The sequence below is a fragment of the Impatiens glandulifera genome, chromosome 2, assembly GCF_907164915.1.
Source record: "Impatiens glandulifera chromosome 2, dImpGla2.1, whole genome shotgun sequence".
Taxonomy (NCBI): Eukaryota; Viridiplantae; Streptophyta; class Magnoliopsida; order Ericales; family Balsaminaceae; genus Impatiens; species Impatiens glandulifera.
This window is the reverse complement of record NC_061863.1, coordinates 35,314,090-35,331,161: the sequence shown is the minus strand read 5'-3', so window position 1 is coordinate 35,331,161 and position 17,072 is coordinate 35,314,090. Positions and strand designations below refer to the sequence as shown.

Sequence of the window (17,072 nt, the reverse complement as noted above, 5' to 3'; positions counted from 1 at the left end):
TGAAAATTTAATTTTTTTTAAATATAAATACTTCATTTTGAATATTAAATATAACTTTTTTTATTATATTTGATTTATATTATAAATTAAAAAATATTATTAAAGAAGATAATGAAAAAAAAAATGAGGGACCCAACTTATTTTTAACATTAATTTAGTAGAGTAGATTTTTGAAGATCAATATCAAGACACTAATACAGTGATTAGGTAGGGATGTGATTAGTGTTGACTTCATAATTTAAAAATACGATAGGTTTATTTTAATAAACTAACCATTACACAACTAATAAAAAATATTTTATATTTTAAGTTTAAGCAGTAAATCCTTACTAGAGCAAATCCTTACTGGAGATATTATAATAATAGTAACATGGTAAAACTTTTTAGCTTATGATTTTAAAAATTAGGTGCAATTAAATTGGAATTGAAAGTATCAATTAAACTAGAATTGCAATTTAACAAGTATGTAAGAGTGGAGTCAGAATTTAAAATCTATCAGACTAAAATATTTTTAAAAAAAATCAATCTAACACTAATATTATTTTAGTCTATTAAATATTAAAAAAATAATAATCGTTTAAACATAACGAAATAAAGTATGACAGAAAAATAAAAATACTAAAAAAAAAAATTAATATTTTAAACAAAAGATTAAAAAAAAATAACGCGTAAAAAAGTCTTAAAAGAAGGTAACAATAATAAAAGCTGAGCCGTATACATTTACTTATTTTTCTTAATTTTTGGCTTACCAATAGATAAAATATTATATTTATTCTTAGATTTTGACAATAGAAAAAATTAAAAATAAGTAAAAAAGACAAATAGTTATAACACTAATGCATCGTTTGGTACGTAGTACTATTTATATGGGTATAAGTTGTAGGGGTATAAGTTATATGGGAGTATTAAGATATATAAATTATATAGATTATATGTGTTTGATTAGAAGTATGAAAGATGTATAAATTATATAGGTTTTATAATTTTGTGTTTGGTTTGTGGTATAAGAAAAATAATAAAAAAGTAAAAGACCATTTTACCCTTATATTTATATAAACTATTTTTATTATTTTAATATTGATCTTATTATAATTTTTATTATTAATTATATTTAAATTAATAAAAGTAAATTTAATTATCATATGAATATTTAAAAAATAATAATATTATTTAATTATATATTTTTTATTAGTTTTTTATTTTAAAAAAACAAATAACCATAAATCAAGTGACATAATAACAAAAATATTAGATAATTAATGCCTCATGTGTTTTATAAATGACCATAAAAATATAGTACAATGTCATTGATTGAATATGTCACAATGAACAAAAATGACTACAAGCAGTATTTCTGTCATCATTCTTAGCCCAACCCAAAATGGCCCAATGATAAGGTGAAGGATAAATTGCTGAACAAATCTTGACTATTGCGGTGAATTTGTTTGTGGTTTTCTCATTTTCATTGTCGTCATTCTTATTAGCTTTTTTTTGATAAAGTTATGCTCAAATCGTTTATGATGTTTTCTCTTGTCTAGTGTATTTAATTATGATTCACTTTCCAAGACTCTAGCCGAAAAAATAACTTGAGAATTTGTGATAGAGAAAGACTTGTATATATTAATCATGTCACAATTATGGGTCATATTCTTCCTCCATCACTAAACACAAGCATGTTACACCAAATTAATTATCTCATTTTCATATGGCCATAAAACAATCTCACATTCACATATCTATAAACTTCATTTTATTGTACACAATTCTTTATATAAAATAGACACAATATATTATATTCAAACTGGATAACATGATTTGTAAGTTCACAAACTATATAATTACAAAAATATTATACATGTCATATATAATAACACCTAATGGTCTAAAAACCATACAACAGTGCATGTTTTGCAAAACAAAAGTGACATGTTATACATTTACAAAAATATTATATATGCCTACATGTCATATATAATATGACCCAATGGTCTAAAAACCATCCAACAGTGAATGTTTTGCAAAAACAAAAGTGACATGTTATACATTTACAAAAATATTATATATACCTACATGTCATATATAATATGACCTAATAGTCTAAAACCATACAGCAGTGCATATTTTACAAAATAAGTACTGCAAGTCTATTCTTTCTTAACTAGTCAAATGAGAAAGTCTTTCGATGAACAATAACCTGTCGGCATCATCAGTCAAGGATGCAAAGACGTCCACAAGTTGTGACTTAGCCGTGATAGCAATAGTTGCATTTATCCTATCAATTGGATCAAGAGGATGTCGAGAAATCATTTCACATACTTGCACTCTTTTCATTGACAAATCATGGTGGTAACTTTGTTTAGCAACTAATGCAGCTAAATTCTCTGATGACTTTGTAAAATATTCTCTCATTGTGACATTAAGATCCTTCATGTATGCCATCATAGAATCAGATTTACTTCTTTTACCTTTTCTTCCTTCTTCCACATCACTAGTTCTTGCATTAACTAATCCCGGTAGAGATTCTTTTTCAGTATTTTGATTCTCCGTATTATCATTTTCAACTTCATTTTCCATTGATGTCATTGCTTCTGCAGGTCCTTCAGCAAATTCTTCAGTTGCTCTATCTTTTCCAAACACAATACACCAGTCCTCATGAAATGGAAGAGGTTTGTTTCTCAGTCCGTGTGCATTAGGATCAACCTAGTCAAAATAAAAATTATAAAATATAAAACTTCACTAAAAAAATTTAAATGCAATATTAACTAAAAATGATTTACCTTTACATGTGACTCCCAAACAACATCAGCATCACAAGTAATGCTTTTGTCTATATCATTCCATCCAAATCCTGATAAAGTACGCATTCGTTCAACAGTGGTGTATATTTTTTTTCCAAACCTTAATTTTTGAGTCAATATGTGGCGTAGGGCGCAAGTCAGTACCAGGAAACACAACTACCATTTTGTCATACAAAATATTTAGATATCCTGATCGAAATGCGTTATCTGTCTTCATTGCTAAGCTCACAATATCTTTCAATGCTCCAATAAGAACTTGTTGTTCTTTATCCGTCCAACTTCTTCTACTAATAACCTTCCTTTTCCCTCTTTTATTAATTTGATGAGCTTGTGAATCATCATCTTGACTATCCATACCTAAGCATTCAAAACATAAAAGAGAATATAAAACATAATAAAAACAGATAGTATTAAGCAAAATAGAATATAATTTTCCACTATAATCAAAACACATAGTATTAAACAAAACAGAATTTGAAGTTATAACATTTAAATATAAACATTACACATAAACATCTATCTTCTACTCCCACTACTTCTTCTTGATCTCCCTTCAAAAAACATTGTCTTTGCTAACTCAATTCTCCATTGTGTCCAATCATCAGATGTCTCTATAGCACTTACATTGTCTCCAATTTGAGGATTCAAATGTTGTAAATGTTCTTCTGTTAGTAATTCTTCCATAGATTTATTGACATTTCCCTTCTTATATAATTATGTAATAGACAACATGAAATGATTAAACGACATTGTGTCTTAATTGGATAAAACATAGGGCTTCTTAGTACAGCTCATCTAAGTTTGAGCAAACCAAATGTTCTTTCAATAACATTTCTTGCAGCAGAATGCTTCATGTTGAAAAATTCTTCAAAATTAGAAGGTGATCGTCCAACACTCCAAGATCCTAAATGATACTTATAACCTTTAAACGGTGCTAAAAAACCCTCTCCGTTTGTGTATCCAGTATCTACTAAGTAATAATAACATGTGTTAATGTAGCTATAGGTTAATATTTCTATTAAAATTTTGTAGTAGTATATAGTCATATATGCTGTATCTAAATATATATTTTACCTCGAGGAATTTTTAAACCACAATTTCTATTAATTGCATCTCTTAGAACTTTACTATCAGCAGCAGAATCTTCCCAACCAGGTAACACATAGATAAACATCATATCATGAGAGCAAACTCCAAGCATATTTGTTGTAATTTGTCCTTTTCGATTTCTATATCTTGCTTTCATATATTCTCCCACATTTACAGGAATATATGTTCCATCTAGAGCTCCTAAGCAATTCTATTTAATGTATACAAAATTATTAAAAACTTTAATGTCATTGTTAAGAATGAAACATTTTTATTTACCTCAAACCATTTCCACCTTTCATTTGTGTGAGAATTTTGCAAAGGCTCTGGTTTTTTGAGAAGATCAGCTTGAAGACGTATAAGGACTTTTAACACTTCAGGCACATATTTACTAATAGTCCATCCAGAACGAAGGAATGCAAATGAAACATTCCTTATCTTAATGTGATGAGCTAAAATATAGAGAAATATAGCTACTTTTTCTTCTAGAGACACACTTTTAGAGTGAGATAATTCTGACATTTCCATAAGGTTGCATAAACGAAGGAAAGCCCTTCTATCCATTCTTAACAAGTCAATACATGTAGTATTATTGTGTTTTGTTATCCTATTTATTGTGGTTGTTCTAAGTTGTGCAGGATTGATAGATGCAGGAATACAATGAAATGTAGATTGATATCTCTCATAGACAAATATCATAACCATGTTTAGCAAACAACAAAATTCTTGTTCATTTTGTATAGTTTCAAAAACTACACACATTGTATTATTATTGTCATAATCATCTGCTTCATCATTGTCATATTCAGCATCATTAGCATCCATCTATTAGTCAGAATTAAAAAGTAATATTATTAAAATAACGTGATATTAAAGTTATCTATAAAGATTAGCAATTGAAGACTGCAATACTAAAGTTATCCTTATAAAGATCACATCTGAAAACTGTAATACTAAAGTTACCCTTATAAAGATTAACATCTTATACACATAAATGAAGACTGTAATACTAAAGTTACCTTTATACAAATCAACATCTATTACACATAGTTGAAGACTGTAATACAAAATTTATCTATTACACATAGTTAGATAGATACTGTAAAGATCAATTACTCCTATAAAGATCATCATTTATTATAAATACCTATTCTGTAATACTAAAGTTCAACATCTTGTGTTCTTTTATGAATCAACCTTTCTGAAATGATGTATGGGTAAAACTCAAATCAAATATATCCAACTTAGTTTTGTGCCCTATTATCTAAAGTAAATATTGTAAAATTAAGTAGATCTCTAAAATTTGAGCAAATAAAAGAAGATACTATTCAGTATATAAAGAAACACCGTAAAAACATGCTTACTTGATGATGTGAGGAATCTTGACCGTAGATAGAAAACTGTTATTCTTCAGATTCGTTCTCAGATTAGGTTTCAAAAGCTTCACTTCGTTCACCACTACTGTATTTGTGTTTGATTAGGTTGAAGATGAAGTCTTTGAACCACCACCGCCTCTTCTTACTTCGATTTAGGATTGAATCATCTTAGATTAGAACATTAGGTTAAGAAAAAAAACGGAACAAGATTGAAGAGAAATAAAATGAAGGATGGAAAATGAGAGTTTATTGAGAAAAAAATTTATATCTAAAGGTTAAATGTGGAAAGTAAAAATTAATAAGTTTTATACCTACTTATATCAGTTATTATTTTATATCGCATTTGAGGTATAATTTATACCCATTTTAATTATTGTAAATATATAATTTTATAACCAAACAACTTATTAATTTTACTTTACCTACAACTATTCTATATCTACATGTTATACCTCCAACCAAACGAAGGCTACCTGTATCAATCAAACTATGAATAAAAAACACAATCCTAAAAATTATACAAAATTGGTGAAATAATTAATTTCAATTTAAAACTTTAAAACTTGAAGAAAGGTATTTTATTCATAATCAAACATATATTTTAACAATAGAAATTATAGGGATATTCAGTGTAGGCTATTTGTACTAGACTTAAAAGTATAAATATTTTTTAATTTTGAATAAATTATATCATTGTGTTTTATTATTATATAATTTTGATTTACGAACTTATTATTATATAATAATTATTTAATTTTGATATCTCATTTCCTCATCTTTAATCTGTCTCATGTCTTGCCGGCCTTGAGTATGCCTATTTTATAAAACAAAATAGGAATTTAGTTAAATTTATAAGGCTTTAAATTTAATAGTATGTAGCTTAATGGTTTAAGATGAAAAAAATAAATTTTATTTTGGTTATAAATTCAATTATCACCATAAATATTTTTTAACAAAAATTAAGGCATAAAAAAAAACGCTTTTTTTAATGGGGATAAGGCAGCCCAAATTCTGGGGCCGGGCATTGCATGTCTCTTTAACCAAATTCAAGCCTGAGAGACGGGCTGCACTCTCTTCATACCTACAAATTCTAAATAATCAGTTTTATGTTATTAATATATAATTACTTATATACATTCACTCCGGGTAAGTGTATACGTGGCTCCGCCATGCGAGTATGGACTCCGTTTTCACCTGATTTATCATCCAAATATGGTGTTATTTTTCTAAATTTTCAACCGCTAGAATTTGAAAGTTTAGCAGATCAATTAAGAAAAAAAATAATATATCAAATAATAAACTAATGTATGAGTAAAATATATTTTAAAATTTTAAAATTAAAAATTGTATATTTAATACATGTAAAAATACATAAGTATACATTAAATTTAATTTTATCATTAAATTAATTCTTTATTATCCTAGTTTTTTTGGTCGATTTTCTATAGGATCTATTTTGTTTATTTTGCTTACACCAATTCATTCTAGTCTCCCATTATACTCCAAAGAATATTCTTTTAATTATAAATGATTCCACATTTGAAGGACATTGAAATAATATATAGTTAGTTGTTTCTTTTCATCTAGTATAATTCAATTGTAGTTTTTGCAGTAGAAATGTAATTTCCCATCTTCATATGAGACAAAACAGTCATTTAAAAAATATATATAAAAAAGAATTATTATTTTGTTCCTCTCTATGTGAGAACATATGATTTTGTAACATGTAATATTTCTGTACTTTGAGAGATATAATGATGAGTTATTTAATATTTTTTAGTACTTAAAAAAATAAGTTTAAATAAAAAAAAATAAGTTATTTAATAAATAATATGAATCTATCAAAACCAAATATTATAAATTTATTTAATGCAAATAAATATTAAATAACAGTATATATTTAAATTATAAAAACATGTGAGTTATTTACTTATTTGAACAAAAAAATGATTAAGAATGTAAATATATTATAAAAATAAGTTTATAAAAGAACATTACAAATATTTTAGTAAATAATTAATTATAGAAAAATAGATAATAAAAAATATCATATTATTTTCTTTTTTTTTGAAAATGGTTAAAATCATTTAATTAAAATCTCAAAGGTGGGAGAGGAGAGTCAAGAATCAATGTTAAACAAATTTTAGATAGGATTAAATGATGACAATCAAATGACCCTAAAAAACTTGATTAGTAGTAATCAAACATACAAGAAACAAAGATTACAAACGGTATCAAATCATAATTATTCCAATCGAGATTTTTATTTCCATACCAACCTGATCTTTCAACATATTGTCTTCCTCTTCCCTTTCCCCTTCCCCTTCCTTTTACAATGAAAGGAGAATGAACTGAAGAGGTTGATGAATACTGCCTATTCTCATTTTGATTTTTTTTCTTTATATGAACCCGTTCTGATTTGATAAAAAGAATTAGTATTCATGATTTTCGGGTTCTTGACCTTGCTGTTCTCAATTTGAATTTCGAGATCATTGTCTTTATTTCCTTCAACTTCAGCTTTGGAATCCTCAGCAACTTTGGATTCCTTTGTATCAACCTTGGAATTCTCTTATTCCTCTTAATTAACTTGAGTATCTTCCTCTCTATTTTTATCAGCAACTATTTCAACTTGATTTGATTGATAATCCTTAACTATCTCTTCAACACGATTAGGTTGAGGTTCCACCTCCTTCTTCGTACTACTTTCTTCTTTTACATAATTTTCTTTATCTTTTGTTTATTATTCTTTAACCACATTTGCTCTTTGAAAATAGGCACCTCTGTTTCATTTTCTTACATCTTTACATTCTGGTCTTTATGAATTTTCTGATCTTCTTCTTTAGACATATCATGAAGGAATTGTGTCCTTTAATTTAATGTGAAATGACTAAACTTGGATAGGACAAATTAACAGATATAATTTAATCCGATTATTTTAGGAGTCGTAGTGCTTTGCTAGAAGCCAACTACGATTAATGGGGTTAAACCTATAACTATTATAATCGGGTCCTATGAGGTCACACACTTAGAGTTGAACGACTAAATAAACGAGAAATATGGTTAATTATTAATACATATTAGATATTATTAATAATAAGAAATATTATTTATTTGTGAAATAAAATAATATATAATTAATACATATTAGATATTATTAATAATATGAAATATTATTTATTTGTGAAATAAAATAATATATAATTAATGGTTAATTATGGAGTTAAGATTGTGAAATAAAATAATATATAATTAATACATATTATATATTATTAATAATAAGAAAATTATTTCTTTGTGAAATAAAATAATATATAATTAATGGTTAATTATGGAATTTTATTTAATACAAAAGGATTCACTTATTTGCAAGAAAAAAGAAGTGAATACAGAGAGAATTGTTCCTCTTTTAAAACGGCTTTTGCTATATTACGGTGAGAACTCGAAGAGGAAAAAATCATCTTTTAATCTAACAATTAGATTGCTTCCCCTTTGTCTTTTTCGTCCTAGCAGTCGAAAGTAAAGAGATCTAGTCGGGCTCGTGTGGACCAAGTAGAGGAGCAACACGTGGAGCTCTCGACTATTCATTACTACCAGATCTGATCCGGTTCACGCATCAAAGGTATATTTCTATAAACTATATATCATGATTCTATCAATTATGCATGATTATATGATTAGATGTTTAGATTAGATCTATAAATTATTCCGCTGTGAACATCTAATTAACCTACAGTGGTATCAGAGCGCAAGGTTGCATATATTGAAAGGATTAATAAATTAACTGTTAATTTTGATGCGGATCTATATCGATGATATAATTTTACATAGATTAAGATGTAAAACTATCTTTAAGAAAATAAAAGAAATATTTATTTTAATTGGATTATATAAATATTTGGATCAAATAAATATGATATATTTGTTTTCTAAAAGTTAGGAAATCTCACTTATTAAAGATTAATATTTTTCTAGTATGGCCCAGAAATACGATCTGAGCATCGTTATGTTTTCTTATAACACGATCAACGTATCGTTATGTATTTTGTAATTTATTTTGATAATTAGATTATTATAAATAATTATGTAATACAAATAAGAACCATGAAGTTCAAGGATGGAGATCCATGAAGGGTGCAAGCATGGAGACCAAAGAAGTTTAGTTCTTTATATTTTTTTTTTGCATCTTAGGGGCCATACTAGGATCACAATTTTCATTGCACTGTTTTTATTTATAATAATTTTTACTAATAAATAAAAGACAATCAAAACTTAAGTTCCTAAAGAAAATTGGGGCAATGCCTTTCCGTGTCATGACCCATGAAGTTTATGGTTTTGGTTGGATAGGTTTCGCAAAAGCGAGGGTGTCTTTCCTCAACCTTAGGCTCCTGAGGATGAATCTATACGGGGATTCATAAACCTTGATACGGTTGTACCCAACAAGAGACCAAAAGGCAAAGTTTTGGATATTGAGGTATGGGGATGAATCCTACATTTGATGTGGATCATCAACCAAGAATTATAAGAAGTTATAATTAGTAATTGTTACTTACCTTGAACACACAAGACCTAAGGCAGTGCAAAAGTACGTTGGGGATTGTCTGTAATGGGATCTTGGAATCATTTTATTCATAAGGGACTATAAAAACTTGAATAAAATGTGCATTCACTTATTTTAAATTGTTCAATTATAAGTATTTTGAAAATTTCAAAACATAAACTGATTTGTATGTCATTTATATTCTGGAGAATATGTCGAACGATAATTTGAAATTCTCTCTGCGCTCAATTGTTGAGAAAAACAAGCTCAATGAAAAGAACTTCCTTGATTGGGAAAGGAATCTGAGAATTATTCTCAGGTCTGAGGGACGTGAGGACGTCCTAACTACCTTTATCCCTACTATGACCGGAACCTCATCAGATGAGAAGAAGGCAATATCAACTCGGGTGAAAACTGAAGCATTACCTATTACTTGCCTCATGCTAGCTGCAATGGAGCCTAAATTGCAAAAGAGGTTTTTGCATTCTGATGCTTATACTATCATAACTGAACTGAAAACGCTGTTTCAGGATCAGGCAAGGATAGAGCGATATGAGACTCACAAGGCTATACTTGATAGCAAGCTTGTGAAGGGAAAACCAGTGAGTCCTCATGTGATTAGCCTGACTGGGCTTTTCAAGAGGATGGAAAATCTGGGGACCCCATATGACCAAGAGTTGGCCACTGATAATTGTTCTTAGATCCTTACATGATGGTTTTGCACCATTTTGAATGCAATACCATATGAATGGTCTAAAGCATGATCTGAATGAGCTCCATAACATGCTTAAAAATGTTGAAGGCAATATTATTGATGACAAGAAAAAGGAAGTTCTAAATGTCAACAATGGGAAGGGGTTTAAGAAGGTGGCTAAGAAAAAGAACAATAACCAAGGGAAAGGCAAGCAAGTTGCCAAACCCAAGGGTGGTGAGAAGCCAAAGATGGCTGCTGATCATGATTGTTTTTACTGCAAGGCCAAGGGACACTGGAAAAGAAATTGTCCCAAGTACCTAGAAGACAAGAAGAACAGGACTGTGAGTTCCACTTCAGGTATTTATGTTATTGAGATTATGACAACCGATGTTCTCACATTAAATAATGGTCCTACTTGGGTATTAGATACTGCATGTGGTGCTCACATTATTTCATATGTGCAGGGACTTAGAAATAAAAGACAAGTGAAGAAAGTAGAGATAGACCTACGCGTTGGAAATGGAGCAAGTGTTGTTGCACTTACCGTAGGAGATTTAAGTCTATCTTTACCTTCTAGTTTAATATTAGAACTGAATAATTGTTATTATGTTCCTTGCATTACTAAGAACCTTGTTTCGGTTGTTGTATTACATTCTGAAGGTTTTGAATTTAGCATTAAAATTGGAAATATTTCTGTTTTTAAGAATGATATTTTCTATGCGACTGCTCCAATGAGTAATGGACTCTTTGTATTGGATCTCAAATCAGAATTGTATAACATAAATAACAAAAGACAAAAAATAAATAGTTTGAGTGAGGACTACCTATGGTATTGTCGATTGGGTCACATTAGTGCGAATCGCATGAAGAAGATCCACAAAGATGGGCTTCTAAAAGACATGGATTTTGAATCCATTGATACATGTAAATCATGTCTAATGGGCAAGATGACAAGGTCACCTTTCAAAGGAACGTTTGAAAGGGCTACTGAACTACTAGGCGTAATACATACTGATGTATGTGGTCCAATGAGCACTGAAGCTAGAGGTTGCTATAGATACTTCATCACATTTACTGATGACATGAGTAGATATGGGTATATTTACCTTATGTCACATAAATCAGAGTCCTTTGAAAAGTTCAAGGAATTTCAAAACGAAGTAGAGACTCAAAGTGGCAAGAAAATAAAAGCACTTTGATCTGATCGTGGTGGTGAGTATTTGAGCCACGAATTTGATCATCATTTGAAAAACTGTGGGATAGTCACACAGTTGTCTACCCCAGGAACACCTCAGCTAAATAGTGTGTCTGAAAGGAGAAACAGGACTTTGTTAGACATGGTCCGATCATTGATGAGTTTTGTTAATCTTCCGGTATCCTTCTGGGGATATGCCCTCAATACCGCTGTACTTACACTAAATAGGACTCCGTCAAGAACTGTAAACAAAACTCCATATGAGATATGGTCTGGAAAGGTTCCAAAGTTGTCTTTTCTGAAAAGGGGATGTGAAGCTTATGTAAAGCATTTACAAACAAAGAAGCTTGCCCCAAAATCAGATAAATGCTTTTGTATAGGGTATCCAAAAGGAAGTTTTGGATATTACTTCTACAATCCAACTCAGCAAAAGGTGTTTGTTGCAAGGGATAATGTCTTTTTGGAAAGAGAGTTCCTTTCCAACAAGTCAAGTGGGAGAAATATTCATCTTGAAACAGTTCAAGATGATGAAGAGCAACAAACTCAACAACAAAATGACATGGATGATGTCGATGCAGAGATGATTACTTTTGAAGGCTCAGGGCCTCAGAACATCCAAGAACAAGAACAAGAGGATCTACAAACAGTTGTAGATCATGTTCCGGATTTAGTTGTTGAACAAGTTGAACCCACTCGTAGATCGGAAAGGCCAAGGGTACAACCAAGACGTTATGATGATTTCATCTTAAATTTAAGCCTTGATGTTATTATGCTAGAACATAGTGAGCCTTCGACCTATAAGCAAGCAGTGACGGGTCCAGACTCCAATAAATGGCTTGACGCAATGAGGTCTGGAATGGATTCAATGTTTGAAAATCAAGTATGGGACTTGATAGATTTTCCAGATGGGGTAAAACCCATAGGAAGCAAATGGATTTTCAAACTCAAAAATGACAAGGATGGAAATGCATCTGTTTACAAGGCAAGACTAGTTGCCAAAGGTTTTAGACAAATTCATGGTATTGACTATGACGAGACATTTTCACCAGTTGTCATGATTAGATCCATTAGTATAATCCTAGCTATTGATGCATATTATGACTATGAGATATGGCAAATGAATGTCAAAACCGCTTTTCTAAATGATTTTTTGGAAGAGGATGTGTACATGACACAACATGAAGGTTTTGAAGATCCAAATCATGCTGGGAAGGTATGCAAGCTTAAGAAGTCCATTTATGGACTTAAGCAAGCATCTAGGAGTTGGAAATTTCGATTTGATGAAAAGATCAAAGAGTTTGAATTCATTAGATGCGAAGAGGATCCTTGTGTTTACAAGAAGTTTAGTGGGAGTAAGGCAGCCTTCTTAGTCTTGTATGTGGATGACATACTACTTATTGGGAATGACATTCCGATGCTAGAGTCCGTAAAAGAATGGCTGAAGAAATGTTTCTCAATGAAATACTTAGGAAAGGCCGAGTACATACTTGGAATTAAGATCTATAGAGATAGATCTAAGAGGCTTCTTGGATTAAGTCAAGGAACATATATTGATAAGATTCTTAATAGATTCAAGATGCAAGATTCCAAAAAGGGATTTTTACCCATTAAACAAGGTGTATATCTCAGCAAGACGCTGTGTCCTAAAACACTTGCTGAGCTTGAGAAGATGAACAAGTCTGATATGCTTCTGCTATAGGATCTATCATGTATGCCATGGTATGTACATGTCCAGATGTTGCATATGCTTTTAGCATGTGTAGCAGATACCAATCAAGTCCTGGAGAAGCACACTAGAGTGCAGCTAAGAATATCCTGAAGTACTTAAGAAGAACAAAGGATGATTTCTTAGTATATTGGGGAGATGAAAAATTGATCGTACAAGGCTATACTGATGCAAGCTTTCAGACTGACCGAGATGGCTTTGAGTCTCAATCGGGTTATGTCTTTATCCTTAACGGAGGAGCTGTGAGCAGGAAGAGCTCCAAGCAAGGTATTATAGCAGATTCTATAATAGAGGCTGAGTACATTGCTGCTAGTGAAGCAGCAAAGGAGGAAGTTCCTAGATGAACTCAGTGTTGTTCCTAGAATTTCAATGCCTATTGACATCTATTATGACAACAACGGTGCCATAGCTCAGGCAAAGGAACCGAGTTCGAGCTCCAAATCCAGACACGTTATGAAAAAGTATCACTTTATTCGACACATAATCACTATGGGTGATATTAGGATGTGTAAGGTGCATACTGATGATAACATTACAGATCCATTAACCAAACCTATGCCTAGGCCCAAGCATGAGAGCCACACTAGGGCTAAGGGTCTCAAGCACATTGGAGAATGGCTTTGAGTTTTCTTTTGTATTACATTATGTATTTATGAGTGTTAGACACCAGTTTTATGTTTGACTTGATGTTTTTATATATATGATATTTCATCCTTATTTATATTATTTTTATCGATATTGAATATTATGTCCAAATAATTCATTATTAACAAATGGGATCACCTTAAGTGTTCTAGTGAATGAAACTCCATTAAGTGAAATGAAGTTTTGAATTATTAAAAGTCTATAGTTTGAAATCATCAAATGGACATATATGATGTTATAAGTTACTATATTGTAAGTTGACTGATAGCGTCAGGTTTCATGGGCTATAAGGACATGGAGATGTCTAGTCAATTACATATATGTGTATGGATGATACATGTAAGACTGACCCACCTTAAGACTCTCCAAAAAAGATTGTAGAGTTTTAAGTTAAACCATGTTTAGTAGATTCCTCAGACATGAGTATGTTGTGGCCTCACTTGATGATTGGTATTTATTTCACACTGTTAAACGCTTTCCGTAAAAGGGAGTTATAAAGGCAGTAGTTGGGATTGCTAAAAATTGAGTGGGAGCCATAGTCATACAAGAATGGAGAAGTCCTCCTAATTCATGTATACTGTGATACATTGAACATGAATGATGTCTCGGCCACTTGAAGAGCAAGAATTGAAACAATTCAGATCTTCTGCTACCGATTTCCGTGTTCCCCTGTTGCGGACCAATCAAATTGCAGCATTATTATTATATTAATAAATCAATCTGGGTAGGAGATGGAGGGAGGGAGAATCCGGAATCCGGGTTTCATTCCGGGTTCACACCAGACGCCGTTAACGGAAGGGCCTGTTAACGTCAGGAAATTATTTAATATTTATATGATCCGGATAAGATATCTTCGCTCCGGGCACCATGTTAGAGGGAAGGGTGAGAAGCGAAGGGAGCGAAGATTTCCCCGCCCAGGAGCCCTGACCCTCATGTAAACCCTCCAACCCACCCATGAGAAGACCGCTTGCCTGTCATGGAAATACACTTACCCGTGTATGTAAAGACCAAAATTACATGGATTTTATATTACCGTTTATTAAATATTAATTCAATTTAATAAAAATCACATGCAGCGAACAAATATTCGCTTCAATGACTTCATTCTTATTTTATTTTTTTATTAATTTTTTTGCGGGGAGACGCTCAGAAGCGAAGACTTATTCGCTTCAATTAATTTTAATAAAACTTCATGTAAACCCACCAACTCACCCATGAGAAGACCGCTTGCCTGTCATGTAAATACACTTACTCGTGTATGTAAAGACCAAAATTACATGGATTTTATATTTCAGTTTATTAAATATTAATTCAATTTATTAAAAATCACATGCAGCAAACCGAACAAATCTTCGTTTCAATTACTTCACTCTTATTTTTTTTTATTAAATGTTACGAGCAAACGATTGGCATTATTAAATATCAATTAAATTTATTTCAAATAATATGAAGCGAATAAATATTCGCTTCGATTACTTCATTTTAGTTTTAATAAATTTTTTTAATTTTTATTTAACAGGAGATGATTTGTATCGAAGAAATATTCGCTTAAATTACATAATTTATTATTTTAAAAAATTTCAATATTAAATTTACGAGGATACTATTTAAAGCGAATAAATCTTCGTTTCAATTATTTTTAACTTGGCGTTCATGTAAAACCCCCTTCCCTCCCATGAGAAGACCGATTATCTCTCATGTAAATACACTTAATGAAGGAATTTACATTCAGCGAAAAAAACTTTGCTTCAAATAATTATTTTGATATTTAAAATAATTTATGAATTTTTTTACGAGGATACGATATAGAACGAATATTTTTTCGCTTCAATTACTTATTGTTATAATTTCAATTTCCCGCTACAATCCCACTCTACATCATTTTCATTTTCATAAGCAACTGTTCATATTCTTCTCTCTCTATCTCCCGGCGATCATCAAATATTCAACGTTGAAACCCTAGAGATTTCTTCTATTCTACAAGGATTTCTTTTGAAAATGTCAGAAAATCAAGGCAACAACATGAAAGTGGATATCATCGACTCCCGAGAGGTCGTCTTGTCAGTTTGTAACAGCATAAACGAAAACGAAACTGCCCCCAATCCTGCATCCAACGTCAATCCCCGCAATAAACCAGAGAGGTAGGTTAATCTTATTGTGTTTATATATTTTCTAATAATTTTACACCTGTTGATTCCATTTATTTAGTTGAATACTGGTTTATGCTATCCCACCGAAAATAATGACTTCGAGGTTTAATAACTTGGTTACATATGAAAGGAAGAGGAAGAGAAATACGAAGACGAATACGAAGTCATCGACTGCTGAATCAGTTTCCACAGTTGCTGTCGAAGCTACTGATATTGCTGCAGGTACTACACATCTACACATTTTGATGAGATTTTACCACCACCTTTCCCCCCCCCCCCCAAAAAAAAACCAATGTTATTCGTACATCCACTCCACTAGTCGATGAAGAGTTACCAGCACCACCCCTAGAAACCACTAATATTTCTCCGTGTACTACACCATTCGATGAAGATTTACCACCATCTCCCCAAAAAACCAAAACCATCAAAAAAAAGGAAAGTGGCATTTCTAACAAGATCATCACCTCATGGCCTCGCTCAAATGATTCCTAAATTGAGCGTAGAACAGAGTGAAGCAGTGAAGCAAATCGGGTTTGGTTCTCTTCTTACAATGGGTGTCTCCAAGTGCCCGGGGCATTTTTCGAGACACGTAATCCAATCTTTTGACCCGGATAAGAGTTCTCTAGTATTGGCCAACGGTGAGGAGATCCTTATCGATGAAGATCTCGTACAGCTCGTGATGAACCTCCCTAGAGGGGCAATGAACGTAGTTAAGTCCGCTGGGGGGACAAGACTAAGGACCCTAATTTTTTTAATTTCTTGAGGGATTGGAAGACTAGATGGACCGGGGAAGACTCAAAAGCTCCTGAAACACTTTCTATGATACCCAAGATATTAAGTAACACAAGTGCAGACAACGATT

The 17,072-nt window shown here is 31.2% G+C and overlaps 1 protein-coding gene across 1 annotated transcript; it reads left to right on the top strand.

Annotated features, from left to right (window-relative positions):
* The first annotated feature begins 10,544 nt into the window (after nt 1–10,544).
* Nucleotides 10,545–10,966, top strand: LOC124924608. The gene is made up of 2 exons (XM_047464621.1): nt 10,545–10,851; nt 10,959–10,966. Exons 1-2 carry the CDS (start codon nt 10,545–10,547, stop codon nt 10,964–10,966), a joined length of 315 nt encoding a protein of 104 aa, XP_047320577.1.
* The last annotated feature ends 6,106 nt before the right edge of the window (nt 10,967–17,072 follow it).